Source organism: Athene noctua, chromosome 1 (genome assembly GCF_965140245.1).
Source record: "Athene noctua chromosome 1, bAthNoc1.hap1.1, whole genome shotgun sequence".
Lineage (NCBI taxonomy): Eukaryota > Metazoa > Chordata > Aves > Strigiformes > Strigidae > Athene > Athene noctua.
Window position 1 is genome coordinate 72,143,438 of NC_134037.1, and position 27,056 is coordinate 72,170,493.

The 27,056-nt window shown below is 41.0% G+C and overlaps 2 protein-coding genes across 2 annotated transcripts; both read left to right on the forward strand.

The window, feature by feature from the left end:
* The first annotated feature begins 193 nt into the window (after window positions 1-193).
* Window positions 194-16,847, forward strand: MTRF1L (mitochondrial translation release factor 1 like). The gene is made up of 7 exons (XM_074896542.1): window positions 194-633; window positions 3,223-3,302; window positions 5,202-5,385; window positions 11,502-11,665; window positions 12,596-12,713; window positions 14,529-14,665; window positions 15,126-16,847. Exons 1-7 carry the CDS (start codon window positions 336-338, stop codon window positions 15,339-15,341), a joined length of 1,197 nt encoding a protein of 398 aa, XP_074752643.1. The 5' UTR covers window positions 194-335; the 3' UTR covers window positions 15,342-16,847.
* On the forward strand, window positions 15,503-25,178 carry FBXO5 (F-box protein 5). The gene is made up of 5 exons (XM_074896541.1): window positions 15,503-15,628; window positions 20,063-20,799; window positions 21,124-21,214; window positions 22,400-22,561; window positions 24,100-25,178. The coding sequence occupies exons 2-5, from the start codon at window positions 20,078-20,080 to the stop codon at window positions 24,349-24,351; spliced, it is 1,227 nt and encodes a 408-aa protein (XP_074752642.1). The 5' UTR covers window positions 15,503-15,628; window positions 20,063-20,077; the 3' UTR covers window positions 24,352-25,178.
* The last annotated feature ends 1,878 nt before the right edge of the window (window positions 25,179-27,056 follow it).

The following is a 27,056-nucleotide window of genomic DNA, read 5'->3' on the forward strand; positions in this document are numbered from 1 at the left end:
GGCGGGGGGTACGCGCCACCCCCAGGGCCCTGTTGCCGCCGAGCCACACCCCCTGGCTCGCTCTGCTGGCGCGACCCAATCAGAGCGCGCCCGCCTTGCTAACGGCGGCCAATCGGAGCGCGCCCGCCCCAGGGCACAGCCCCGAGTACCGAAGGGAACCGAACGCCTTCGTCCGTTTCCGCCAGCGGAGCCCCGATGACTTCCGACCGCGCCTGAAGTCAGCGCCGAGCCTCTTCGGCAACTTCCGGAAATCCGGCGGCCGAACGCCTTCGGGTGTCTCCGGCAGGGACAGCGCTGGCGAAGGGAGGGCGCCCGAGCTCCTGCCCCGGCCGGCCATGCGGCTGCTCTCGCGAGCTCTCCGCGCGGCGCAAGGCTGCCGGGCGGCCGCGCTGTCCCCTCGGAGCCCCCGGGCAGCGCCGGGCGGGGACAGCGCGGCGGGGACATGCCCTCCGCAGCCGCGCCGCGGGCTGAGCGCCCGGCCCAGCTTAGACGAGCTGTTCGCCGGCCCCTCCTTACGTCGCCTGCTGGCGGCGCGGAGCCGGGCCGGGGCGGGACCGGAGCTGGCGGCGCGGATCCAGCGGCTGCGCGACAAGGAGCAGGAGCTGCGCGACACGCGGGAGCTGGCGCGGCAAGGTGCGGGCGGCCCGGGCCGCGGGGGGCGGTGCCCCGGGCGGGGGGGCGGGGAGAGAGGAGTGATTTGCATGTGCCGAGGCGATTGGGGGGAGCGCCCCCAGGGGGCGGGCGCAGGCAGCCCACGGGGCGCCGCCCACGGTGAGCGTGCGGGCGGCGCGCGGCGGTGGCGGGAGAGCGGCGGGAGGCGGGGAAGGGTTAAAGGGCTGTCGGCGGGGGCGCGCGCGCCGCGGGCCCCGGGTGCCTTCGGTTGCCGAAGGGAAGGGAGGGGAACCGAACCGAACCGAACCGAACCGAACCGAACCGAACCTCCCGAGTGGGGGCTGCCGGCGTCAGGCGGGGCGGGTGGAAAAGGCTCATCCACGGCCGTGGGAACCGCTGGTACCCGAAGGAGGAGTGGTGTGATAACATCTAGTTCATATGAAATAAAGATAATTAATCAGGGATACAGAACTTCTGATTATTTTTTGAGGCTTTTTTCCTTGCTGTCAAGACAGACCCGTCACCTGCCTGCCCGTGTCTATTTCTGCAGTCGTAGGCCTTGGCATCTGCTTGTGCTCTCTCCACACTGTGATTTAATTTTGGATTGTGTTAGTAGCTGCACGCTTCTAGTGATGCCAATAGTGAATATTTCTTTACCCTGACTCAGTCTTCCTTTTGATAGCAGTTAGAAACCAAAATGCACAAAATGAGTGCATTAAGATCAGTAAACATTCACTAAATTATGAAATGTTCCCTAGATCTTAATACTTACTCCTTTGCTAAATACTGATTACTCAGAAGTGTTAACTGTAGTCAGTTATTCCGACTAATGGAGATGGCAAACACTGTCCAAAAGCAAATGATTTTCACCCCCTATTTTTTTTTCTCCTTTCAGAATGTGCTGAAGAGCCAGTGTTATCAAACCAGCCTTAGAACTTCAGCAAAGTGATCACAAGAGCTTATCAGTAACTTGGAGCACTTCTGTAGCTCATGCTTAAAAATACTTGTATATATATTTTTAAACTGATTTTTAGAGCCCGTATTACATTTGCATCTTAAAGTATGCAACTGTTAGAGTAATTCTTAATTGAATACATTGAATAATTTAATTGCATTATTAATAGCTGGTTTGACTCTAATGGATTTGTAATTCCTTAATTCTTACGCTTCCTTCTCTTGGCCTTAATGACTAGTCCTTGATCAGACAATAGTTAGTGTAAAGGAAGTTAGTTGGAGATGATCAAGTTTACACGTTTGAAGAGTTACAGTTAGGCAGGCAGTCAAGCATGCATGCTTTTAGCCAGCTGTAGGTAAAACATGCTGCTTGTTTAAACAAATTTTAAACAGATTTACTCGTGATCATTTTTAAAATGTCATTCTTAAAGAAGTGATTGGGAGGGGATTAATTCACCATTATTAAGCCTAAATTGTAAAGTTAAAAAAATCTGCTAGTGATTATATGCAGATACAGTGCTGAAAAGGTGTGGCTTTATTCTAAGAGTGTACTTCCCATCTCAGTTGAAAGCATTTAAAAGCTTGCTGTACAGATTAAAAAGTAGCCTAGCATCTTTCTTTTTATTCTCTTGCTGCTGACCGTGCAGTTACATGGCCCTGTGCCTGCCCCAGTTCCCCCCTTTTCACTGTGTATACCATTTTCTCCTCTTTGGGGTAGTATTTTTTTTATTCTGGGTGAAGGAGCTGAATCAGTGCAGATCAGAGACTGTGTAAGATGTTGATTTCTTTAAAAATTCTTTTGCGTGTGTGTGTGAAGTTTGATATTGACCAGAAAAAAGGGAACATTTTAACATACCGAAACTGTAGTACAGAAAAACAAGCCTTAATTGTAAAGCATTAGTGTTGATCAGTCAAGTAGCAAGTACCTCTTATTATGTGACAGTTCTTCCATACCTTTGTTTTTAGTGATGTGTTAGAAGTTTTGCAGCTGTTCTGGAATAAACGACAGAAGTAAAATACTTGAAATTACTACTACTATCTTCAAATTTTTGCGTACAGTGATAGGGGTAATAGTCCTTTCAGTGAAGCATCAGTTGTGGGGTTGCTGTGCTCTTTAAATCCTTGATGTTCCTGACACACTGAAATACAGAAAGTAATTTCTTAGAATCACAGAATGGATGAGGTGGGAAGGGAACACTGGAGACTGTCCAGTCCAACCCTCTGCTCAGGTAGGGTCACCTACAGCGGCTTGCTCAGGGTTGTGTCCAGTCGGGGTTTGAATATCTCCAAGGACAGTGACTCCACAGTTTCTCTGGGCAACTGTGCCACTGTTTGACCACCAGCACAGCAACTCTTGGTTGGTTGGGTTGGGCTTTTTTTAATGTTTAAATGGAACTTCTTGTATTTCGGAATTTCCTGTTTCATACCTGAACAATATTGGAAAACATTTTTACTATGTACTGTGTATCTTTGTTACAGATGATATTATTAATCTCATTTTCTGACAGATTTAATGTGTTTAGGGGGTTTTGTGGGGTGGTTTGTTGTGGGTTTTTTTCTTGTAGAGTAGGTTCTTTGTGTGGTTATTTTTCAGAATGTTTTCTGAGAGTAGACACTGATATAAGTCTGAGGATTAACCATACTCAAATATTCCAGATGAGAGCGAAGATTTCCAGAAGCTTACAGAAAAGGAAATTGCCTCCTGTGAAGAAGAGATAGCTGAACTGAAACACCAGGTTAGATCCCCTTTAAAAGCCTCATATTTCCCTGCTGTTCATAAATGAAGAAAGAGGAACTGTATTCACATCAAAATAAGATGTGTAAGATAAACTCTTCTCCTCTTCCCTTCCCTGCCAATTATACTCCTCAACTAGTGTCTTTTATCTAAGGAAAATGAAAAATGCAGATGGTACAAAGAGAGCCTGTAAATAAGTGCCTTCTTATATCTGAAATTGTTTGAATCAGTACATCTTTATAAATAGATGGTATACTTTGTCTTGTCTGGGTGTATCTTTATGGGTGTCCAGCTTTTTATCTATGGGAAATACTAAACTTAGATAGTATTGCACACACTAATGTTTTTGCAAAAAATAGTTTAATACTATGTAACTACTTTGTAGAGCCTATATTAAGATAGCAGTCTATAGTGTCTGTGTTATTTAACATAAAAATAACGATCTTTACATTGTTACATGTTCTTAATGTTAGTGTGAAGTAGAAAGTGGTACTGTCACATTCTTTATTCCTTTGATAACAATGCAACTGTCACTTTAAAAATATTTTTGGAAATACTTAGGATTTTGCCAAAAGATTAAGTTTGTGGAAAGAAGCATCACCTGATGCTAGTAAAGGAAGATGATTGAAAACATTGAAAAGCATTTGGAAATCATTCAGAGTTTTTGGTCCAGCCTGCAAAATTGTGATATATTTTTGGGGTTCTGGTCTATCTATCTTCTACAGATCAATAGAAGCCTGGATCTCCCTTTTTAAATAAATTATAGAATCATAGAATGGTTTGGGTTGGAAGAGATGCTAAAGACCATCTAGTCCCAACCCCCCTGCCATGGGCAGGGACACCTCCCACTAGACCAGGTTGCTCAAAGCCCCGTCCAGCCTGGCCTGGAACACTGCCAGGGAGGGGGCAGCCACAGCTTCTCTGGGCAACCTGTTCCAGTGTCTCACCACCCTCACAGTGAAGAATTTCTTCCCTTTGTCTAATCTAAATCTACCCTCTTTCAGTTTAAGAACTTTAGTCCTCATCCTATCGCTACACTCCCTGATGAAGAGTCCCTCCCCAGCTTTCCTGTAGTCCCCTTTAAGTACTGGAAGGCTGCTATAAGGTCTCCCCCAGAGCCTTCTCTTCTCTGGGCTGATCAGCCTGTCCTCACAGGGGAGGTGCCCCTGATCATCTTTGTGGCCTCCTCTGGACCCACTTGAGCAAGTCCATGTCCTTCTCATGTTGGGGGCCCCAGAGCTGGACCTAGTACTCCTGGTAGGGTCTCAGGAGAGCAGACTGGAGGGGCAGAATCACCTCCCTCGACCTGCTGGCCACAGTTCTCTTGACGTAGCCCAGGGTACGGTTGGCTTTCTGGGCTGTGAGCACACACTGCTGGCTCATACTCAGTTTTCCATAGAGTGCTACTCCCAAGTCCTCCACAGGGCTGCTCTCAAATAAATGAATAAAACAGGTTTGTTGTTGTTGAAGGACTGTACTGAACATCCATACCTTCTTAACTCTGCAGCTGAGACCAGGTTAGAAGGGAATCAGATGGGAAGGGAGATGCTCAGTTGTCTTGCTGGAACCAGCGTGTATCCTGTGGTGTCCAGATGTTGCAGCGCTCCTGATGGGTGAAAACTTCTGTGAAGTTTCATAGGTCTTGAGAGAGGCCTGTGTAGCTCCTGTGACCAGGAACAGACACAGGGAGCCTTCCTGCAATGCAGCACTTCCCCACACCTCCTCCTGACTGCTGCTGCTTCACTGCCATAGGCATGAGAAGCCTGTCCTCTGGGCAACTGTTGAGTTAGTGCAGAAGGCAGCCTAGATCGATTACAGTCTTGTCTGGTGTTTTATACTATTTCAGTTGTGGATAGCAGTGTCAGGGGAAAGTCTTAGCTGGGTGTCTTTGTATTTGCAGATAGTGTTGCTTTTGATTCCTTCAGAAGAAACAGATGAGAGTAATCTTGTCATGGAAGTAACGGCTGGAGTTGGAGGGCAGGAAGCCATGCTGTTCACCTCGGAGATACTTGATATGTATCAACGATATGCTGCCTATAAAAAGTGGAAATTTGAAATACTAGAATACTTTCCCAGTGAAATAGGTCAGTAATGAAAATACTTAAATCTTTGCAACTTTTTAATTTAAGTTGAAACACTCTCACTCATATGACACTTGAATTTCCTGATTACAGGAAGCTAATTTGAACTAACTTAATTTTAGAAGTGGAAGATCGATTGAAAGTCTGAGTAGAATTTTCCTCAGCTTCTGTATTTAAGAAAGTAATTCTGAAATGGAATTTCAATTAAAATACTAAACTGCTAAAAAATAAAACTTACCTTTCATTAGATTAAAAAAGTAGAAATTAACTAAGTGCTTGGCGGAAGAAAATTCAGAAAGTGATGCAGATACATTGTTTTAGCTTTGTTTTTTTACAAATACAGATTACATATACATTTTATTTGTATGTGCTGTTCTACTTAGTTACATAATGATTCTAGTGTTTATAGATCAGTTTGGTGGCAGATTGAAGGTCTGTTTATTATTATGGATCCCTTAGCAAAGAGGGATCGATATAATTAAAACTATTCTTGGGGCTTAATCTAAAGCATCTTGAATTTATCTAAAAAAATGTGATCTGAGGATTTATGTAAGGAATGGGATGTTTGGAATAGAGCTCATCTGTAACAGCTAAAGGATGAGCAAAGTGGGGGAATTGTTGCAATTTTGAGAGAAAAGATCTAACTAAGGAAGTTTTCAACTAAAAAACTAAAATTTCATAGGTAATCAGTTTGACAGCTTGATGCTAGTAAAAGGAGATCTTTCTCCTTTCTCCCCCTTTTCTCACTGCCTCTCTGCCTGTCTGAGCAGTCCCACCTTTTTTTTGTCTGTTTTGACATCGTTTCACTTAAACTGGCAAAGAGTTTGTTTTTTACAACTGGGATATTTTTTTGCCTAGTTAATGTGTTAAGTCGGTTCTCATGAGCCTTAGAGCTAGTATAAGATAAGCGGCAACATGGAGCTGAATGCAGGAAGGTGGAAGAACTGGATCTTCTGGTGATGAGCTGTGAAGTTAGTTCACTGCATCTCATGGAACAGTGTCTTTGCAAAGATGGGGATTGGTAGGTTTACAAAACAAACTGAGGCAGTGGCACATGTTAGTTAATATTAGCTTAATCCAGTTAGTGTGTAAAGTTGTTTCACAAGGATGAGGCTGCTGTCTCTGTGTTACTGATGACTTCTTTGCATTGGCACTTGTAATTATGCATCTTCATAGAGTCTCATCACCAAGTCAATCCATCTGAAAAATAGTACACACACCCACACCCCCTGATTAGTTTACAGGTAATCCAGCACAAGAGAAGAGGAGAAATGTTTATGGGGGTGGTGGAAGCAGAAGTGTGTGGCTGCTGGTGGTGGCAGTGAGAAAAGCAGGATCTCCTTCCAGCAGCAAAAGGTTCAGTCATTTTAAGCCAACTGTGAAACTGCAATCCGAAACATGCCCAACAAGTGGCAGGGGTTTTGGGTTTTGATTGACATATTGCTAGCCACGTTTCTCAGCAGGCTAGATTTGCTAGATTTGCTAAGTCTGTGTTAACAGATCAGCAGACTCACTGTTACCCGTGCTCTTGTGAGTAAAGCTAACACATTTTCCTTGATTACATATTGCTGTGGAGGTGATGTATATATATCATAGTGGGTATGGATCAGTAGGTAGGCACTGGTGCTCCTAGCTCAGATTGGTTGTGACACTTTACCTGTATTCATACTTTCGTCAGCATTCTTTTCTTTTTTTAAGTGAAACTACAGAACTGGGAAAAGCTAGGATGTTAGGATATGCAATCTGTCAGGAAAAACTATAGTCTCTTTTCAGTCAACTCTTAATATAATTGCGGAGAGACTTTTAACAAGCTTTGAGAAATGTGAAGCATCTTCTAACACTACTTCTGTTTACTTACACCACGTTTTGGACTCTGATATTATCAAGTATCTTGAGCCGTTTCTGTTTCAACCATGCAGAAATTCACAAAAAATAAATATCCACAACTCTCCTAGTTGAGTTTCTCATGTCCAGTGAGCTACTTTCTCCTTCTAATGGAGGGTCTTTCTGTGCCCTTCTTGCGTAAGTACAATATTTGATTCACTGTTGTGTATTGAGAGATTAAAAGATGATTCAAAAATGGACTCCATGGAAGAAACATAGTCACAAACTCAGAACTTGAAAATCTAAGTGCAGGCTTGATTTGTTGTCTGTATTCACATTTCAAACAAAGGGATGTCTTCATCTTTCAGATATGCGGATACAATTGTACTTTATTATAGATTTCATTTAGAGTTCTGGGTTCTTAAAATCTGTAGTAGAGTTTGATTTTAAAAGTGTTATATGTGTACAATATCTAAAGAACTTTCTTTAGAGTTCTTAGCAGGTGACTTATTTCAAGTTGATGAACATAAACTTGGGTTTTCACAGTATCTCCCAGAGTGGCTGCTGTCAATTAATATAGATTTTTTAAATTTAATGATACTTGAATTCAGTATTGCCTCTTACCTAGATTTTTTTACTATTAATAATTTATTTTTTTTATGGTCAAGAGATCATTTGTCAAGTAAACTGTTTGCACAGTGCAAGCAAAGTTAGGGACAAGAACCAGCTTCATGTTACAGCACAGCTTGTTGCTGAAAGAGGAAAGTCACATTTATCCCCATTCATGACCAGTCAAACACTTTGCCAAGAACTGAGCCAGTTCAGCCTTCAAAGCCAACAGAAATCTATTAACTTCTTTTTTTTTTTTTTTTTAAATAAATGGAATAAACATGGTGTAGGTTAGATGGGTGTAAACAGAGTGGCGGAAGGGTCTGGGTGGTCTTTATTTTATATACTAGGGGGAGCAGAGAGTTGCTCTTTCCATTGAGGCAAGACTTAGATGGGGTAAACCCCTGCACTTGCATACAACTTCACCTTCAGAGCACAGATTCAGAGTCAGCTGGGCTGTCCCACCTTCCAGACAGCTGTAGCTATATGTTCCCTCTCACCTCTAGCAATTTTGAAGCCACAGAGCTAGTTGGATTAATCCACTGATTTAGCCTAAAAACTCTCTGTTGTTAAATAGTTTTAAGTCAGGACTGACTCAACTTGCAGTCCTGTGGTTGGAAGAGAAAGGGAGTTGTGCTTGGCTACCTATTTGATGAAAGCTCAGTCCTTGGACAAGGAGCCTGCACCCTCTGAGGCATTCTCTTTAATGCCTAAATGGGAAATAAAAGTAATACATTAACCTAGTATATAACTAACTGTATTTTCTCTTTGAAACTGCTAGCTTTTATAATGGATATGTATTTATTTTAAACTCTTTCTGTCTTGCTGAGGGCTTGCTTATGCTGAGGACAATGGGTGTTGAGCAAAATAGAATGTAAATTTAGAGAAAATTAAAGGCAGCCCTAGCTGTTGTCAGCCTCCTGCAGTGTATCTTCTGATCTTAACTTGCGTGACCACATATTATCAAAACTGAGGAGCTAGAAATAATTCAGGAGGTAGGGGTATTATAGATGGCAGCACTACCAAAAGGCTGCCGGTGTTTAAACCCTGAGGTTCAAAGTGCCTGTGCTGTGCTGAGTAAGAATGGAGTTAAGTATTCTTGCTGATGACACTGGGATGTTGTATCCCATCCATGCCCCATTTTTATGGACTGCACGAGCAGAAGCGAGGTCCTACATTAAAACATCAAATTCCCTCATTTCAGAGAGCTCTAGAATTCACTTGACATCTAAATGTGAGCATGTGTGAACAAGATAAATCTTAAACAAAGCTGCAATTAAGAACTGGTTTCAGTCCACTCTTAACTGACTTTAATGACCTACTGAGGGATGCCACTGTGCAAAATAGCATGTTCAAGATTTAGCACACACATTAAAGTACGAACCCACATGTCCTTTATCCAATGCATCTCACCCTGCAGTGGCAGGCAGAGACACAGATAGGGGATTTTGTCTCAATCTGGGTATAAGATGCCACGTAAAAAATTAGTTTAAACTCACACCCTTCTTCTGTGCACGTCAGCTTTCACGATAGACAGGGACATTTTAATTGAAAGGGGCAAGCATTAACTATAATGTTATTATATAAACTACATAATTATAAGAATTATATTTAATTATAATAATATATAATATTGTTATATAATATTATATATAATTAATTGTATTAATAATATTATTAACTATAATATTATTAGCATTAACCGTATGTAGTTAGTAAGAACTAACTATATTTGACAGGCCTATGACATTTCTGCCAGGGGGTTTCTTGAAATTTCATTGCATTTGGCAGCATTTCATATTAAGCCTGTGTTGGTGATAGTTGATTTGAAGCAGTATGACCTAAATACCTGTCTTCTGAAGCAGCCTCTTGGTCATCTCCTGCTAACTGCTACAGTGCCACAGGCACACTGTTATCACTACAGACTTAACATGTCACGGATGTGGGTGCAGCTGACATAGACAGACTGTACCCATGGTGTATATGCATTAATGCCAGGAGAAGTGAGGGAGAAAAGACCCAACATTAGCTTTTGCAATGAACTGCTTATCACATGATTAATACTTGTCAATAGTGCCATAGCCTTGTGGACATTCATATTGTTTTTACTCCTGACATAGCCTAGCTTCTTCCTCATGTGCAGAGATGTTGCTTATGATTTTTTTTTAGTATCTATTTTTATACTCCTGTGTAAAGGAGTAAGTAAGTTTTATTCCTCAACTACATTAATTATTAAAGTTTTTATAAGATTCTTTCAGAATAAAGGAGAAATCTTTTGTTCATTCGAATAGGGTTTGCATAGCAGTAGAAAGATTTCACACTACCTGTTAGAATGAAACTTACTGATCTAAACTTTGATTTTTATTTGTTAAACTACACGCTCACAGTCAGATTTATTCTAAACATGGTAGATCTGTCTTACAGAATTGATAGTAGATAATGGCTATAAATTAAATTAGTGAAGCACTAGGTATGTTGAACAGTATGTCTGAATAGAAGTGGTACAGATTTGTACAAGGAGGAGAAAAATTTTATAAGTCAGAAGGACAAAAATGAGATGAAGTAAAAAGAAGACGTGGATTAGGCTAATTTCCACAAATGTGACTCAGATTCTATGTTGTCTTCATTCACCCTTTTAAAAAAGCTGCTATCTTGTCCCTATGGTTGATTTCCTTAGTCTAGAAGTAGCCAAAAATGGTATTTCTGAGAAGTATGTGCTGCTGCTTTTCCTCGGCTGTGGTTTCATGTTGCAAGACTTCAACAGCAATACTCTTTCAAGGCCACCTATCTTCCCTTTAATCATTCCATTGATGCACCATCCAGTGTGCTGATAATGGGATCTGGGAACTGAGCTGGACTGAAAACCAGAAAGGGTGAAAAATTACATTAATTTATAGTGCCATCACTTCTCTTCCTTCAAGGCTATACTGGCACAACTGAAGGGTTTGCACACTAGCAAAGGAGGAAGAGCCATATACTAGTATTGCAACAAACTTTTTGTCATGAAACCATCATTTTATTGGGCTTTATCTACAAGTTCCAAGCTGTTCAATGCTAGTTTCTCAGCACATTGCTGTCAAGCATTTGCTGGATGTGTTGGTAAGAAGGGCAAGAGTTAAGAGTTCTACTTGCTCCATTAAGATGAAATGGAGGAGCAAAGACAAGATATGGGTAGGATGCATAGAGGAGAATGGATGGAAAGAAGAGTATGAATAATACTCATTCTTTAATTAAAAAGTTTTTTTTTTTTTCTCATTGAACGATAATGTTCTGAACTAACTAAAAAGTGCTGTAGTTCCTGAAGGTGGCTTTCAAAATCTGATCTTTATGTAAACTTAGTGCTGATGTTAGAGTTCTACTGTGGTTTATGATTTTATGTGTACATGTATGTACATGGTTCATAGACGATCTTTTTATGTAAATAAAAACCATAAATTGGACTCTATAAAAAAAGAATTTGACAGTCTTTTACTTGAGACAGTGTGTGAGTATATATGTCTGGCTTTGTTTTTAAGAGTTCTCTTGCATTTTTGGTATAATTCTGCCGAAGTATTTAAATGATAAATTTCATAATTTTAATAAAAAAATGACAAGTCTAAATACACAAATACACTGTTTAAAATGTAACGACATAGTGCCAAAAGTTTTTCTTACAGCTTTACAACGGTTTTTCTTCTGTATTTAAGGTGGCTTAAGACATGCAGTTGCCAGTATATCGGGACTTGAGGCTTACAAGTACATGAAATTTGAAGGAGGAGTGCATCGTGTTCAGCGGGTGCCAAAGACAGAAAAACAAGGACGCATTCACACTAGCACAATGACTGTTGCCATATTACCCCAACCCACTGTGGTAATATTTATCTCTTAGTATAACAGACTTTAACATGAGCAATGTTTTACATGCATTATTGCTGATACCAAAGTATTTTCTGTCTCTTGTTATTCTCTCTTAATGATTTTTTTTGAAATCTTAGTTTTAAACTAAGTCATATTTGTTTATTTTTGTCTAGGGGACTGAAATAAGGAATTTCCGTTTTGTCTCATAATCTTAATCTCAAGAAAGTCACTGGCAGTTTATTTCACTTTAACTTGCAAATTCACTGTGACTGTCTTGCATGTTTTGTGGAAAATGACAGTTTTTACAAAGTAACAAAAGACTGAATTACTTTACAGAGATCATTTCTTTTAGCACTTCGTTTTCCCCATTTTTGTAGTGTTTTGCTTTCCCCTTCTAAAGTGTATGGGTGATAATTAATTCTTGCCATATTTGCTTCGTTAAAAATAACTGGTTAAGAATTAAAGCTTTGTTTTGTTCTTTATTTTACGTTGACCTCGCAAGTTGTCAAAGATGTTACTCCTTCCTGTTCTCTCCCAAAGTTGTCTCGCTGCTTCCTCCCAGAGCCCATCACCCCATTCCAGAGCCAGCAAAGGGAATATGTTCGTTTCATCTAAAAAACATGTTCAAATATTGGTTAACTCTGCTGGAAGAGGCTGCAGAGCTTTCAGAAGAGGGGGAAGATTAGTGCTAAGGGATGGTTATGCCTTAAACTACTATTAATCTGATTTTCTGGCTTCCATCATGTTGCATTCCAATCCAGCTACAAGGATTTGTTAATATAAGTTGGATACAAGCTACCACTCATAAACCTTAAAAAGTTTGATCTTGCCTGCATGTGCCTTATAAAATAAACTATGTATATTTGACATTTGCCTAGAAAGAAACCACAGAAATGTGTTCTTTTTTTTTGTTTGGTTGTTTTTTTTCTGTCTCCCGTGACAGATGAGGCTGCAAATTAATCCAAAAGATCTACGGATAGAAACAAAGCGAGCTAGTGGAGCTGGAGGTCAACATGTCAATACCACAGACAGTGCTGTACGGATAGTTCATATTCCAACAGGTGCTTCATTTTTTCCTTAGTACAAGATCTACATTGCAAAACTGCTGTCAGAATTTCTTTTGAAGCAATGGTTTTATTTTCAAACCTGGACAACAGTAGGAGCAGAGTTTTCATACAGTTTTCATGTGTGTTTATAGTACTCTAAATGCACCATTTTGTAATGTGCACCATGCAGTTTGTAATAGTGAAGAGTACTGGCTTCAGTAGGTAAGCTATCCATTTTGCCATTAAGCCTGACACTAAAAGCATCCAGATCAATTACTATGAAAAAGTTATATTTAAGCTTTCAAATAATGGAAAAGAAACTGAAAAACAAAGTACATTAAAATCTAATGATTTGCCTTTTCTTGACTAGTCTCCGAAAGAGAGATTGTTCTATTTCCATATTAAAATGTTGCTTTTAATTGCAGAGTCTGCTGAGGGTGCCAGTTTCCATTTGTCTGCTGGCTCCTTTCCCATAGGTTACACACATAATTAGGAGGCCTATCCCCAAGGCTCAGGTGAGGAAACGTAGGAGGGATAAGAAAGATACACCCTCTAGTACTACCTGATTTTAACTATCATATCTTTTTTTTTTATGGCCATTCCTAAGCTTTTTACTTCCCTTTGAGCAATCCACAACAGCTGCCTTGACTTTCATTGCTTTTTAACTTTTCCTCTTCTCTACCACAAACATTAGTCAGGTTTTACAGCCTCAGGGTAATCCTGAGTGCTCTTTATCTTCATGTATCCAGATTTTTGCCACCCATTTCTTCATATTTATTGAAGACATTAATCCATTCTGCACTTGTTGCATCACCTCAGTAAAGCAGAAGGTAAACAGTGGAGAGGATAGAATTCTGTTCAAGATAAGGTATTCCTGATTCAGAAAGTTTTGCATTGCTTCCAGGTTTGGAAAAAAAACCACAAAATAAAACCAGCAAATAATATTAGCTTTTGCTGGAGGTAGTTAATAGTGCTTGTTACAGAAATCTGAAAAACATATTGCAAATTTTGTGTGGTTATGCACTAGAGATGGTTCATAGAGAGTTTTATATCTCACCTTATCTCCTGACTTTTTCCTGTTCCACCTTTCCCTTCTTCATTCCTTTTGATCTCTCTTGCTTTTCAGTTGTCCTGTTATTACTTCTGTTTCTCTCATCCCAACTCTTCTTATATACCTTCATTTCAATCCAAAAAGTTGTTTGCAAATAAGTTTTCCGTAAAGTAATACTATGTAATCTTATAAAAGCATACTGTAATCTTACCAGAGTTACTTAAAATAAATCCAAATAACAACTTCGCTTGTGCTTTCTTCTTCCTGTATTTCTTATCCCTATTCCTTTCTTAGGTTCACTTCTCATTTTAACTTGAGTTGTATGTTCTGGGGGGGAGAAGCCACACCTTTTTTTCAAGAAAATAGTGCCCGTTTTTGTATATTCTGATCATATTCTGTACAGTCTCTATCTCATGTATTTTACTGCTCCTTAAATCCTAAATTTCCTGAAACTGTGAGCAAAAATTACAAGTATGAAAGGTGTCTTCTGTAAGTCAGATCACATCACTTATTTTTTATTTCATTATCTACCTGTTGTCCAACATATTGAATTAAATTTCTTGTTTTATGTCTTAAAGCACCTGTACAGCTCAGCCTGCACTTCCCTCCCAGAATGTAGCATTAGACATTAATAAGCCTGGACTTTTACATTCCCAATCGTAAATATGTATTAAAGAAAGAAACAGCTTATCGTAACATAATAAAAATCTTCTAGAAATTGCAAAACCGTTCTAGCATGTGTTACTGTTAAGTGTTAAATGTCATGATATTTTTGGCAGGGATTGTGTCTGAATGTCAGCAAGAAAGATCTCAAATTAGAAACAAAGAGAAGGCTATGCAAATGCTCTGTGCTAAACTATACAATGCCAAACTGGAAGAAGAAACCAAAAAGAGAACCAATGTTCGAAAGATTCAAGTAAGTTTCACTTAGTAAAGACATAATTCTGTACAAGCTTATGTTCTTGGGGTAACTCCTGTGTTGAACTGCAAATAGTAAATGCAAATATGGAGGAACAGGAGCCTAGGAAGGACTTACACAAGGCAAAAAAAATTCCATTCTACTTTTACAGTAAAGGTTGTATTATATCTTAGCCAGACTTAAAATTTCAGTATTATGTAAATTCTAGCGATTTAATAAAACAAACTGGATTACAGCATGAAGAACTGGAATAGTATTAGAAAAAGATGCAGTAAAATTGTTCTTTTACATATTTGAGAAGAATTACTGTGACTGTTGAATTCGTCTGAGTACTATGTAACTATAACAAATTTTGGATAATTGTGGGAGGAAAAGAAAGCTTTTGCTTTAGATGCTTAATATTTCATACCTTTTATAAAAAGATGATGATGATAAACTGGTTCTTCTTCTCTGATAGATTGGGACTAAAGGAAGATCGGAGAAGATCAGAACATACAACTTTCCACAGGACCGGATTACTGATCACAGGATAAGCAGATCAGTGCATCATATTGAGTGTTTCATGCTAGGGGAAGAAATGCTAGATGAAATGATACAGGCTCTGAAAGAATATGCTGATTATGAATCTTTAATGGAAATTATTTCAGAAAATGAAAAAAAGAATCTATCCTGAACGTTGCTCTTTTGTCAGCCCATTACAACAGAGGTAGACCTTTGTCTGCAAAGGAGCTTCTTGGAGCACCACCCAGAAAACGCAACTGCTTTTCAGATCATGAAAGACACCACAACTTGTTTCCTCATGACTGATAGACAGTGTTCTTACTTGAGCAAAAGACTTTATTACTTTCATATGAGACATTATTGCTGGAGCAGTCCACTTAAAAAGTAAATTTGACTGGGCCAGAAGTAACTGCAGTTAATTTCTCCACTAAGAAGATACAGATACACCACTCTCAAAAGGTACGCATTCAAAAAATGAGCTATTTTTAGTTCAGTTTTTCATTTAAACAATAGTTTAAACATCAATACAGTGTCAGATAGCTTACTTGAGAGAAGAAAAAGATCCTGTTTTGTTGGAGTGATTGGAAGAAAGTGACAAATAAATGACCCCACTACTAATCTGCATATTGATTAATCACTTCTGCGTGGCATGGGAGAGGGAGTCAAATTGTATCTCCTTCATGTTTTCACAGCCTTCTGGCCCATATTAATAAACATAAAAAAATGTTTAAGAATATCACTTGTTTCAAAAAAAAACTCTGAAAGCCAAGTGACGACTTATATGAATTGTTTTTGGAAAGGGTGCTTCTGAGTGAAAAGTGAAGAGAATCATTACAGTATTGTTTGGCCGATATTTCAAGTCTCCATTTGGCTTCAGCTCAGTTTCTCCTTTATGTTTTTAATTGATCATCCACTTTATTGATTTTTCTAAATGTTACATGGTTTTGTCTGTTTATTTAACAGCATCTTAAAACATTTGATCTGTGAAAGCAAAGTAGCACTTTTGCATTTCTAATCTGCTGATACATGTGCATGTTTACATCTGTGTATAAAGAAGACTTTAAACGTTTTAGACTTAATTTTACAATCCGAAATACAGCAGTACAAAACCTTCAGGTTCCATGCCACACTATCCCATCATGCATCGTACCTATGCATGTGTGTATACATACACAGAATGTATTTGAAATATAAATAACCAGTAAATAAGAAATTGAAACCCAAGGAAAAATATTATCATGAATATAGGGGTGTTTACTTTCAGACTCCTAATGAAAATTAGTGTGAGAAATTAGAATAGAAACAAAGTAAGTTTGCTACAGATAGCTTATAGAAATGCATTATTTAAACATCCTGTATAAAAATCAACTGATTGTTACCAGTTTATTATCTTTTTCTACATTTGAGACTGCAGTTGGAACCAATGCATGTCAAAAACCACGTAGAATCATTTAATATTTTCATCAGCTTTGTTTTCTAGGAAATGCTGTATGGTAACTATAATTAAGTTCCAAATCTTTTAATTAAAGATGCATATAGTAACTTCAGATGTAGGAGTGTCTGTATGCACACATACTTCCTGTTGGCAAGCATGAGACATAGTAAATCTAGACCTAGGAGATTTACACCTCCTGCACATAAGAAAGTGAAAATAAACATTGTTGCATTTTGTGTGTAAAATAAGTAGGTATTGATTGGAGCAGAAACTAGGACTTCAGGTCTTTATTCCTAGCAAATCAGTACTGTAAATGGAAGACTACAGAGCATTTGTGACAGTTGTCTTGACTTCACTTAAAGCTGGGCTATCTTATACTAAGGGATGGATGGAGTTTGCGATTCCTTCTAATTTCAGCTTCATCTTTGTCCAAACAAGTAAGGGCCATCAGCAGGTCTAAGCACTGAACTACCCCCTGAAACCTATATGAGTGTTTCAATCTGTCACCCTAGACCTTCCCTCATGTCCCAGCTGGTGGCCTGGGTGGGGCCAGATCCCACCAGGCTCCTTAACAGACACTAGATGTGGTATTGCCTTGCAAGTGGCCAGCCTCCGATCAGTGTGAGAAAAGCCAGGTATCCTGTGGCTCTGGCAGGAGGCTGACAGGTATCCCAAAACTGGCATCTGACAGTGGCGTACAGGGTGGACTTAGCTATCTTGAGTGGTACCTCCTTGGCCTGTCAGGGCAAGCTTTGCTGCATAGAGACTTGAAGTCCCTTTCTTGCTCCATATTAATTTTAATTTAAGGTCTGTTGTCTCATTTCTAAACGCACCCCCGGGGCTGTGAGAAGATTGTTTTTTTCAGCAGCAGTAGGAGCCCAGCACTGGTGTCCAATCTGCTCAGCTCCCAGTAGCGCTCCTCCTCACCCTGCCAGCTACTAATAGCGTTGATCGTACTTTAAAATAAATACAGTTCTTCCACGGGGAGGAACCCAGATGTAAGATCCACCGCCAGACTTAAATCCTTCCCCGGTAGCGGAGCTTTCCACACTTGGGGCGTTGCAAGCAGCGTGTGCCGGGATGGTGAGGAGATGCCAGACGCAGCCCGTTATAAAGGCAAAGGCAGATGTAGTTGGGCGCCCGGCAGCTCTTGGGCGCGTGGCACCCCCGCGGCGCAGAAGTCGAGTGGGCCGGGGAGAGCGCCCCGGGCCGGGCGGGAGGAAGGGGCGGGCGGGCGCCGGGCGGGAGACGCCACCGGCCCCACCCCGCGCGGAGCGCGCGCGCGCCACTCGCCTCCTTCTCGGCCGACCGAGGAGGGAAAATGTGAGGCCGGGCCCGCTCCGCCCACCGCGCCCCGGATTGGTCCCCGCCTCCTGCCCGCCTCCCATTGGCCGCGCCGCTCGCGCCGGCGGCGCCCGATTGGCCGGCGCGGTTTTGGACACCAAATTCAAAGTTTTTAAAAGTACCCGGCGAGAGCGGCCGCGCATTCCCTGCCCGCGGTCGCGGCGGCGCATCCCTGCAGGTGAGCGCGGGCGGACGGACGGACGCACGGGTGGCTGGGGGGCTCCGTCCTAGGCCTGGCTCAGGGCAAGGGGGCTCCGTCCGAAGCCCGGCTCGGAGTAGCGGGGCTCCGTGGCAGGGCTGGCTCAGGGCAGTAGGGCTCCCCGGTGAGGGCTCTGTGGCCGGAACGGTGAGGGCTGCGGGCGTACGTGGTGGTGGGGCTGGGGGTGCTGGCGGTGCTGCGAGGGGCGGCAGGCGGACCGGGGACGGGGATCCTTGGCGGCTGCCCGGCCCCACCGCCCTCCCCTGCCCCTCTCCGCAGCTATCCCGCCGGCGGGACGGTGTGGGGGGAGGAGAGGAGAGGGGACGGGACGGTGCGGTGCGGTGCGGTGGCGCATGGGCGACCGCAGAACGCCCCGGTCCCGCCACCGAGCTGCGTGTGGGGCGCACGCTAACGGAGTCGGGGCTGAGCTGGGGTGGGGAACGCGGCTCCCGCCGGCGGGCAGCGGCGGGCGGGGAGGTGCTGCGCCGTGCTGTCTCCCGCCCGCTGGGCCACGCCGCCGGAGGGGGGCATCCCCCCGGCTCGCCCCTGCCCGCCCCGCCGCCACCGTTTAGGGAGGAGTTCTCCAACGTGGGGGACAGTGGAGAGCCCCGAAGGCGCGGGGTGCGGTTCCCGGGGCGGCGGGGCAGGGCAGGCCCGGGAGCCGGTCTACCTGCCGCCCTCCCGGGCCATCTTGAGCGCTGGGCGGGAGCAGCCTGACAGCGCCGCGGGGGCCCGCGGCTGAGCCCGCTCCCCCGGGGGGTCGGGGCTGGCTCCGGCGCCCAGGAAGAGGGGGTGGGAGAGACGTTGCCCAGTTCTGCGGGATTTCAGCCCAAAAGCCTCTCTGCTCGCTCGCGGCGCACAAGCGAGGGGGGAAGGGGAGGAGGAGGCGGCTTAGCGAGGGCTTGCATCTCTCCCCCAACTCACACTGTACAAAGCCGCGAGCGTATTTGCGCCTTTTTTCCACCAAACGTAGGTACGAAGAAGGGACTTCTTCTCTGAAACGTTCATGACACACGTTTTTCTAATATTTTTTTCCAAAACTGCTGGAAGTGCTTAAATCCCTTGGAATACCTGCTTAAATAGGGGAGCTTAGTTTTCCTACGGATTGCAAAGCATGTTGCAAATTATTTTCCCCTTGGATTTAACACGACCGAGATGGCTTCCTTCTCCCCTTAGCCCTCGCCCATCCCCCCGCAATTGTTAATATAGATAGCACCACACTTCGGGGGGAAGGGGAAAGAAACAGGGCAAGAAAAGCTCAATTTCCCTGTAGTATCTATCGACCTCCCACGCTCTTAAAATCATGCTTGTAAGTAACCTTTAGTTCACTTTGACCATTGTTTAAGGGTCGCTGCTTTCGATTGTAATTTACACATGCATGTAAGCACTAAAGGTCTTCCTGGGCCACACAGCCTCCCCCACCTTTTAAAAATGCCAGATACCTGGCTGCATCAGCAGCATTGCCTCTGGCCTTGGATGCAAACTTAAGGCTGCTCTGGCCTGGCTATACCCCTGCACGGGCCTGCTGTCACTCATGGATCCTCTGCCACTGGTGTTCCTTGCAGGGACCACAAGTGTCCTGAGTATTGTTGCATTTGGGGTAAGAAGTGGAGGCACTGGTATGTCTAAAAGTAATCTATGCTGATGGAATGGTGACAGAGTAAATCACTCAGTTTTCTTGCCCCAGTTATATGCAGCATAAAGCTCTAATTCTGAGACTTTGCCTAGATTTAATGTGTGGCTGTTGAAATCCTTAGTTCCACTACTTGTCTATGTTTTAGACACCAGGGGGTGAGTTAGATAAAAGCTTAACATTCATAACGCAGAAGGAAGGCGTGATCAGTTCTTTATAAGAAAAAAAGTTTGTGGTGCAGTTTATGCTGTGTTGTAATATTGTCCTTGTTGTTTCTTGCAGGATATAAACACAGAAATGAAATCAAACCTTAACCACTCTTTCAAAATGAAATGTGATTTTGATTGTAAGCCACTTCATGCTGGGTTTACACCACTGAAATCTGCTGTGGGGAAAACAAGACTGGAAGAATCCTGCCCCTTGAATTATGAGGAAAGCTTTTGTAAAAGTTGTGCTGAGGAGCATCAGAAAATACTCTTTAGTGACTCACACCATGCATCCACCAGAAATCTAGATCTCGAAGATGAAGGAAGGCCTGTACATAACAAAGAAAACAAACAAGTAACTCAGCAACTTGATGAAGGGATCTGTGAAATGGAGGCACTGGAAAACAGTAAATTTCATGAGGACAGTGGTTATTCCTCTATGTTAAGTAATCAATACTCTGATGCAATAGAACATGAGGATAGTATACCTTTGGCTGGGAATCTCTGTGGCACACCAAAGCATTGTCCTACAAAGAACCAAAGCGAAGCACAGTTTTCAAAGAAGACTTTGTTGCCAGTAATCCATTATGAAGAAATGATTTGCTCAACTTTGAAAAAAAGTGGTAAAAGAAGTCTCAGGTCTTGGGCTGCAGTAGACAGAATTCTTTTTAGGGGAAAGGTTGAATTTTGTAACCTAATTGGAAAGAAAATGGGATTAGATAGAACAGACATTCTTGCTGAACTCTTCCAAAAGAACCTGAAGCATGTATTAGCAAACATTTTAAGGCATCTCAGTGAGATGGATTTAATAAAGTAAGTATATTGATCTTGTTGTATTTCATTGGGAAAGTAAACAAACTAATCAGATGCGGCTTAGAATGTTTTAGATATGGGGCTTCTGACGTTTACTCAATGGTTGGTATTATGTATTAGTATATTGAAAGATGAACTGTTAAGGTAAGTCATGATATATAGAGAGAATGTGTTTTTTCCCTAGAAGGCAAATTAAAGACTACAACTGTGAACACATCTCAGCTTCTGTGTGAAAGAAAAAGATTACGTAGTTATTCCCATTATGAAATTAAAAGTTTTTGCTTTTCCTAGGAGGTAACTGATATGTTTGTATTGTCGTTGCAGTTTTGCCAAAGTCAGCAAAACATGGCAGAAGATCCTACAGGAAGATAAATGGATTTTTCAAATGTATAGTAAAGCTGTGAAAAACCTTTCTGTAAGTTTCTGCACTTTAACAAGATATTTCAGGCCTAAACTAGCAGTGTCTTTCTGCTATTTCAGGACTCCTCCCAGCCTTAAGAGGTTGCAGAAGAATTTCTTAGATTGAAAACGTTGTGACTGGAGTGTCTGAGTTTGTCCTGTTAGGATGCCCTGTCTCAAGTGTTGCTAGTCACTTCACTGTCTTTGGAGCCCAAGGAGGTTTGACTGAGAAGGTTACCAAGGAGAGATGCAGATATTCTGAAGAGCTTCCACATGTCCTGTATTAGAGGAAGGCAGGAAGGGGAGAGGGTCCGTTTCAGGACTGCCTGCTGGAGGCTCTCAGCAGAGTCTTGCTTACCTCAGCATCCCCACCAATCCAGAAGGGAGAGGGACTGAGAGAAACCACTCAGCTAACTTTGTGACTGGTTCTCTGCTTATACTTTCTAGCAACAGTCTTTGAACTATAACGTGTTGGCTACAGAAAACTGAAAACCTTGTTGCACTGTAAGCTATTCCTAATGCCTATTTGTCCTATGAAATTAAAAATTCAAGATCTAACCACACTAGTGCATTGCACTTTATCAAGGCAGACTCTTTTAAAGACTTCTTCCCCAAAAGATGGAGAAACAATGAAACAAGGCTTAGGATCAGCCACAGAGTAAGGCAGTCAACTAGTTTGAATTTTATGTAGTATTTTATGGTGCTAGCCTGTCAGGGTGAAACAAATGGACACCACTGAACATCGATCCCATAAAGTTTGATTTCTTCCCTGCCATTGATTGCTTTTTTTAACCTGACCTGCAAACTTAGAAAATTAGTGGGAGGAGTTTACTTCTCAGAAAGAAAACTTCAGGCATCCCTGTTCACCCTAAAGAATTAAGAGATATTGCTTTGCAATTTAAAACATTGCAGTGACTAGCTTACATGCTCTGCCTAAATAATTACGATGTGTTAATATGAAAGTAAGTTGCATTCCATAATAGAAGATGGTTGGTTTTGACGGTCTGAACTAGGGGTCTGTTCTTTGCATTTATAACAGTAGTGACTGGGAAAGCTGAGGTAAAATCAGTAGCATACTGCTTGGTATGATGCTTTATTATTGGAAACCTTCCAGCCAGGAGGAAGGATCAAAAATAAATTGTTAAATAAAAAGTATCAGGTAAGTCTTCTCAAATTTTATTCATACTTTTCTTTTCATTAGAATGTCACTAAAGCATCAGAGCCTGCTGCAACAAGGGAGTACGTTCTTTACCGAGCGGCTTTAGCTTCCATTCAGAAAGCCACCCCACCAAACAACTTGAATAAGAAAGGCACCAGATCCAAGACATCTAAGAATCACAGCAGGCTTATGGAGTTTTCTGAGGTAACTGGTGGTTTCCACTCATCTTTAATTTCTCACATGTTATCTGGCACATGATCAGCTTGTAAGCATATTTCTGAAACTAGTATCTCCAATTTGAAGTCCTTATAACTCTTACTAGTATGGCTGCCAGATTTTGCTTATTGATGCTATTTTAAGACAATGTTAGAGAATGAGTGGAGAATATTCACACAGAGATGTTCTACATCTTTCCCCACCACCACCTCCATCCCCTGAGTGTCTAGGTACCCTTGAAATGGCTTAGTGATTTTTTTTCTCAAATTTTGACTTGGATCAGACATGAAAAAGTTTAGTCATTTCCTCTTAGTTTCCATGGTCTTATAACGAATCACATGTTTTCCGGATAAGCAGTTCCACAAAACCTGTCAATTTTGCTTCAACACTGATAGGCAATTTAAAAAAAAAAAGCACCCAAAGACTAAGTACTTCTTATTTTTTAAAAATGAAACAAACTAATATTTCTACAGTTCATTCTACACTTTTTTCTCCCAACTGATGATCTGACATTAAAATGGCTTTTTTTAACTACATATTTGTAGTATGTCACATATTTGGAGTTGTCAACAACAGCCTAAGTTTCCTTTCACCTTATTATTTTTGTAAGATTTTTTTTTTCCCTCACATATAGGTGCAGGTCTACATTACAAGTGTCTTGTAAGACTCAAAACCATTTATTGAAAGTCATTGTTAATAAGCAACAGGTTCCCCTAACTAGGAAAAGTTTTATACTCCGGCTCAAAAGTCTTCTGCAAATTGGTGCGATAAGAGGAGAAGATATAATCACGGGGAAGTTTGATCAAGCTGCTTTAATAATGCTGTATAGCCCTTTGTAGCATTAGGAATCTGACAGTTTAGCTGTACACTGAAGTAGCAGTCCTTTTTTCTTGATAAACATATATATATCTATACACACACATTCAGATTATAAAAACATTTTGATTTTAACAACTACAAGTGACATAAGGTGTTATACATGTCTACAGTTTTCTAATGCTGAATGATTTTGAATGGTGGATCTGGTTATGTGTCAAAAATGAATTCACTGGAGAGAAGTAGGAATTGCTTCCATTTTGTGTCTCAAGCAGAGTGCCCCACAGCTGAGATTTCTGGACACATTGCTTGCTTTTCAAAGATGTTAATGATTTAAATGGAATTCAGATTTATTTTCTTTTTTTAAAGTTAACTGAATCGCTATCCTTAAATGAGGTTTGAAGGATTCTGGAGGGAGGGATGTTTTTCTTACTGCTTTACATTTAGTCTGTCCTTTAAATTTAAAATTTAAAGATTTTAAAATTGGTTTTGTCTATTCCAGTCCAAAGTACCTGCAGTTATAGACTAATCATTCCTGTTTGATCTCCATGAGAATTGGATACAGGCAGAATTAGGCTAAATTTGTAATTTACCTCTCTGGAGTAGGAGAAGTTATTATATGTTTTGTGGCCCTTCAGTAACATCAGGGAATGTTTGGGGTGTGTATTTACCCTCCACTCATAATTTTCTTTATATGCTTTTTCTAACAGGCTGCCAAGACCTTGAAAAACACTGAAAGTCTTAAAGTCTGCCATCGCTGTGGCTCACCTGCAAAGTATGACTCCTACCTACAAAGAGCGATGTGCAGTCGTGAAAGTTGTGGCTTTGACTTTTGCACAAAGTGCCTGTGCAGCTACCACAGCTCTGGTGTCTGTATGAGTGGGAAACCAGTGAAACACAGCTCTATGCCGGGGCCACTTCCTGGGACTAAGAAAAGCAAACAGAATCTACGGCGATTGTGATCTATCCATCCCAGTACAGATTGTCAGATGTCCCATAAAAGTTTTTTTAGGATATGAAGTTAAAAAGTCCACCAAAAAAAATCAAACAACAAAATGCTTTCTGTTCTTCTATATTAAAAAAGGTTAATATTATTATTCTGCTGTACAATTTGGTGATGTTGCAATTCCTAGGAATCACCACAAATACCCATTTTTAAAAAGTCTTACTATTTATAAATATAAAAGAAAATTCTGGATATGGATTCTTAATAACATTTTAAATGTTGTCTTAATTAGTCTATTTTGTTCCAGTCTTCCAAACACCCCACAATAACATTGAACAAAACAAAAGTTTTGGCAAGTAGCCTTCCATGTGTAACCCTAGCAATTCTTGAATGCCAGAAGGAGGAAGTGTAAGCTGTGTTTTATTTAAATGTTTACTCTTGTTCAAAAGTCTTTTAAAAGCATTTATAGTGAGAATGTCAAGTGAGTGAAGTCCTTTTTAATATAAAATTATGAGGGGGTCTAGATTTTATTTTTTTCCCCAAGCCTTTGCCTTTATTTTAAAATGTGAAAGTTGTCTGATGATTTACCTTGTATGAATCTTAAATTGTCATTCCTCCTTCATTTCTTCATTCAGAAACTGCAGGTTTCCTTGAAGAGAGGTGACACTCTTTCCAACTTGAAAAAAAAAAAAAAGTACTGTATCTTGGCTATACTGTTAAAAAATACTTTTTTGCCATTTTTTTCAAAACATAAAATACATTTTTAATATTTGTATATATTTGTAAATACTGCTTTAAATATTATTCATGTTTGTCTTGTAAATGTGAAAATAAATTGCTGTTCTCAACTTGATTGGCAAATCTGGGCTTCCTATTTATCATCTTAAAAGATTACTTTTCATATTAGTTTCTCAAGTTTTCTAGTATGTGCTTCTTAAAAATGTTGATTTAACAAAGATCAAATCTAGTTTTGTGTAAAAAAACAACAACAAAAAAAAACACCAAAAAACAAACAAACAAAAACATTCTCATGTTGCATTCCTGTATCTTATCTAAAGGCCCTTAGCAGTAATTGCTCATAGTTTCTGAACCAACAACCTATTCAATGAAAATTTTCTATTGGCTGAATTTATGCTGTTGTGGAATTAGCTCTCTGTCTGTAAAGTCTGTGATGCCACATCAAAGAAAGGCAAGCTTTCAAGAAAAAAAGTAATTTTCTGGAAATGACTGGTTTGGGTGTGGTTTTTTCCCATTAGTATTAAGTAGATAACAGACTGAGAAGGCAATTATAGTCCTGCTCCTTGAACTGGGACAGCTTTTCCTGCACTTGTTAATTTTCCATTTGTGACAGTAGTGGTAAAAACAGTTGAGAGCGACCTCTAGCATTCTATTTTTCTGTGGAGAACTTAATCTCCCAGCCTAAACCTGAGACTTAAAATAAGAGCCTGGCTGAGTTCTATTGAGAATTTTTATTCCACAAATCAAATCCACAATTCTTTTAAGTCCACTTATAGATATGCTCAAGATCTGAGAATGAAAGGTAGAATTCTTCCATCCTATTATACCTTATTTTGGTAATCTGACCACACCACCTTTACCAACCAGTGCAGGAAAATGGTGTTTTGGATAGGAAGTAACAGCCCTCCACTACTGGATGTTGGTGTCTCCAGTATTGTCTGAGACATGGAAAAGGCAATGGTCAGGAGCTTGATATGCATGTAACCCTAGTTAATCTTGTTTGTAGGCTGAGCATGAGTAGGTAAGACATAAGCACAAGTTTGTTATAAAATTTTCATCTGTGTGTACTGAATTTCCTGTGTCCCAAAAAGCACAGATATCTTAATGTGATCTGGACAGAATGACCCTTTTGTACATTGATTTTGAGTAATGTGGCACAGACATCCACCCTCAGAGGGGTGTTGCAGAGTATGATACGTCTTGAATTAAAATTTGTGTGCCTGTTTTTGAGCTGAATGTGGATGTTAAAAACTTAACAGGTTTAGTGTTTTGGGCCTGGATCTTACTAAGGGGAACTATCCACTCTCTAGTAGGCCTGACAATTTGTACATGGAGAGAGTGAAGAATAGATGCTGCTTTTTTTTTTTTTTTTTTTGTTCCTGTAGAAATTTATCTGCTTGGGCAGAATTTTGAGGAAAATTCCTTGTTACCTCCAGATAAGGGGGAAGAATTGGACTGCATGGCTTCAGTGGTCACAACTGGAGATGAACAATATGAAGAAACAGATATTTTTCACTATCTTCTGAGTGATAAGAGGCAACTATCTTCTATGTGAAACCTTGTTGGAAAGGTCAGATTACTTGACTTCTAAAGAAGATTTGGCCAGGCTGTAATGGGTCAGCTGCAAACCACTGTGGCTGTTTCTTTCTTCTTGCCCAACCACTTTTGTCTTTTCCTGCTCCTCAGACCCTTGCCTACCAGCTTTAGTGTTAATAATCAGAATACACATTCAACATTGCAGCCTTTGACAGGTGGATGACAGCTCCTTAAGAACCTTGACCTGTTACCAGTGCTTGGAATTTTCTTATACAAAATTTCTAAAGAGAAGCATGGGGATCTGTGGCAGCCATACAGCTATTTCATCCTTTATGATAATCTTGCCCAACAGTTGAAACCTTGCCCAACAATGCTGAGCACTGTATAAAAACTGACATGTATAAAAACTGTGCATCTTACTGAAAGCCACATGGTTATCCGTGTCCT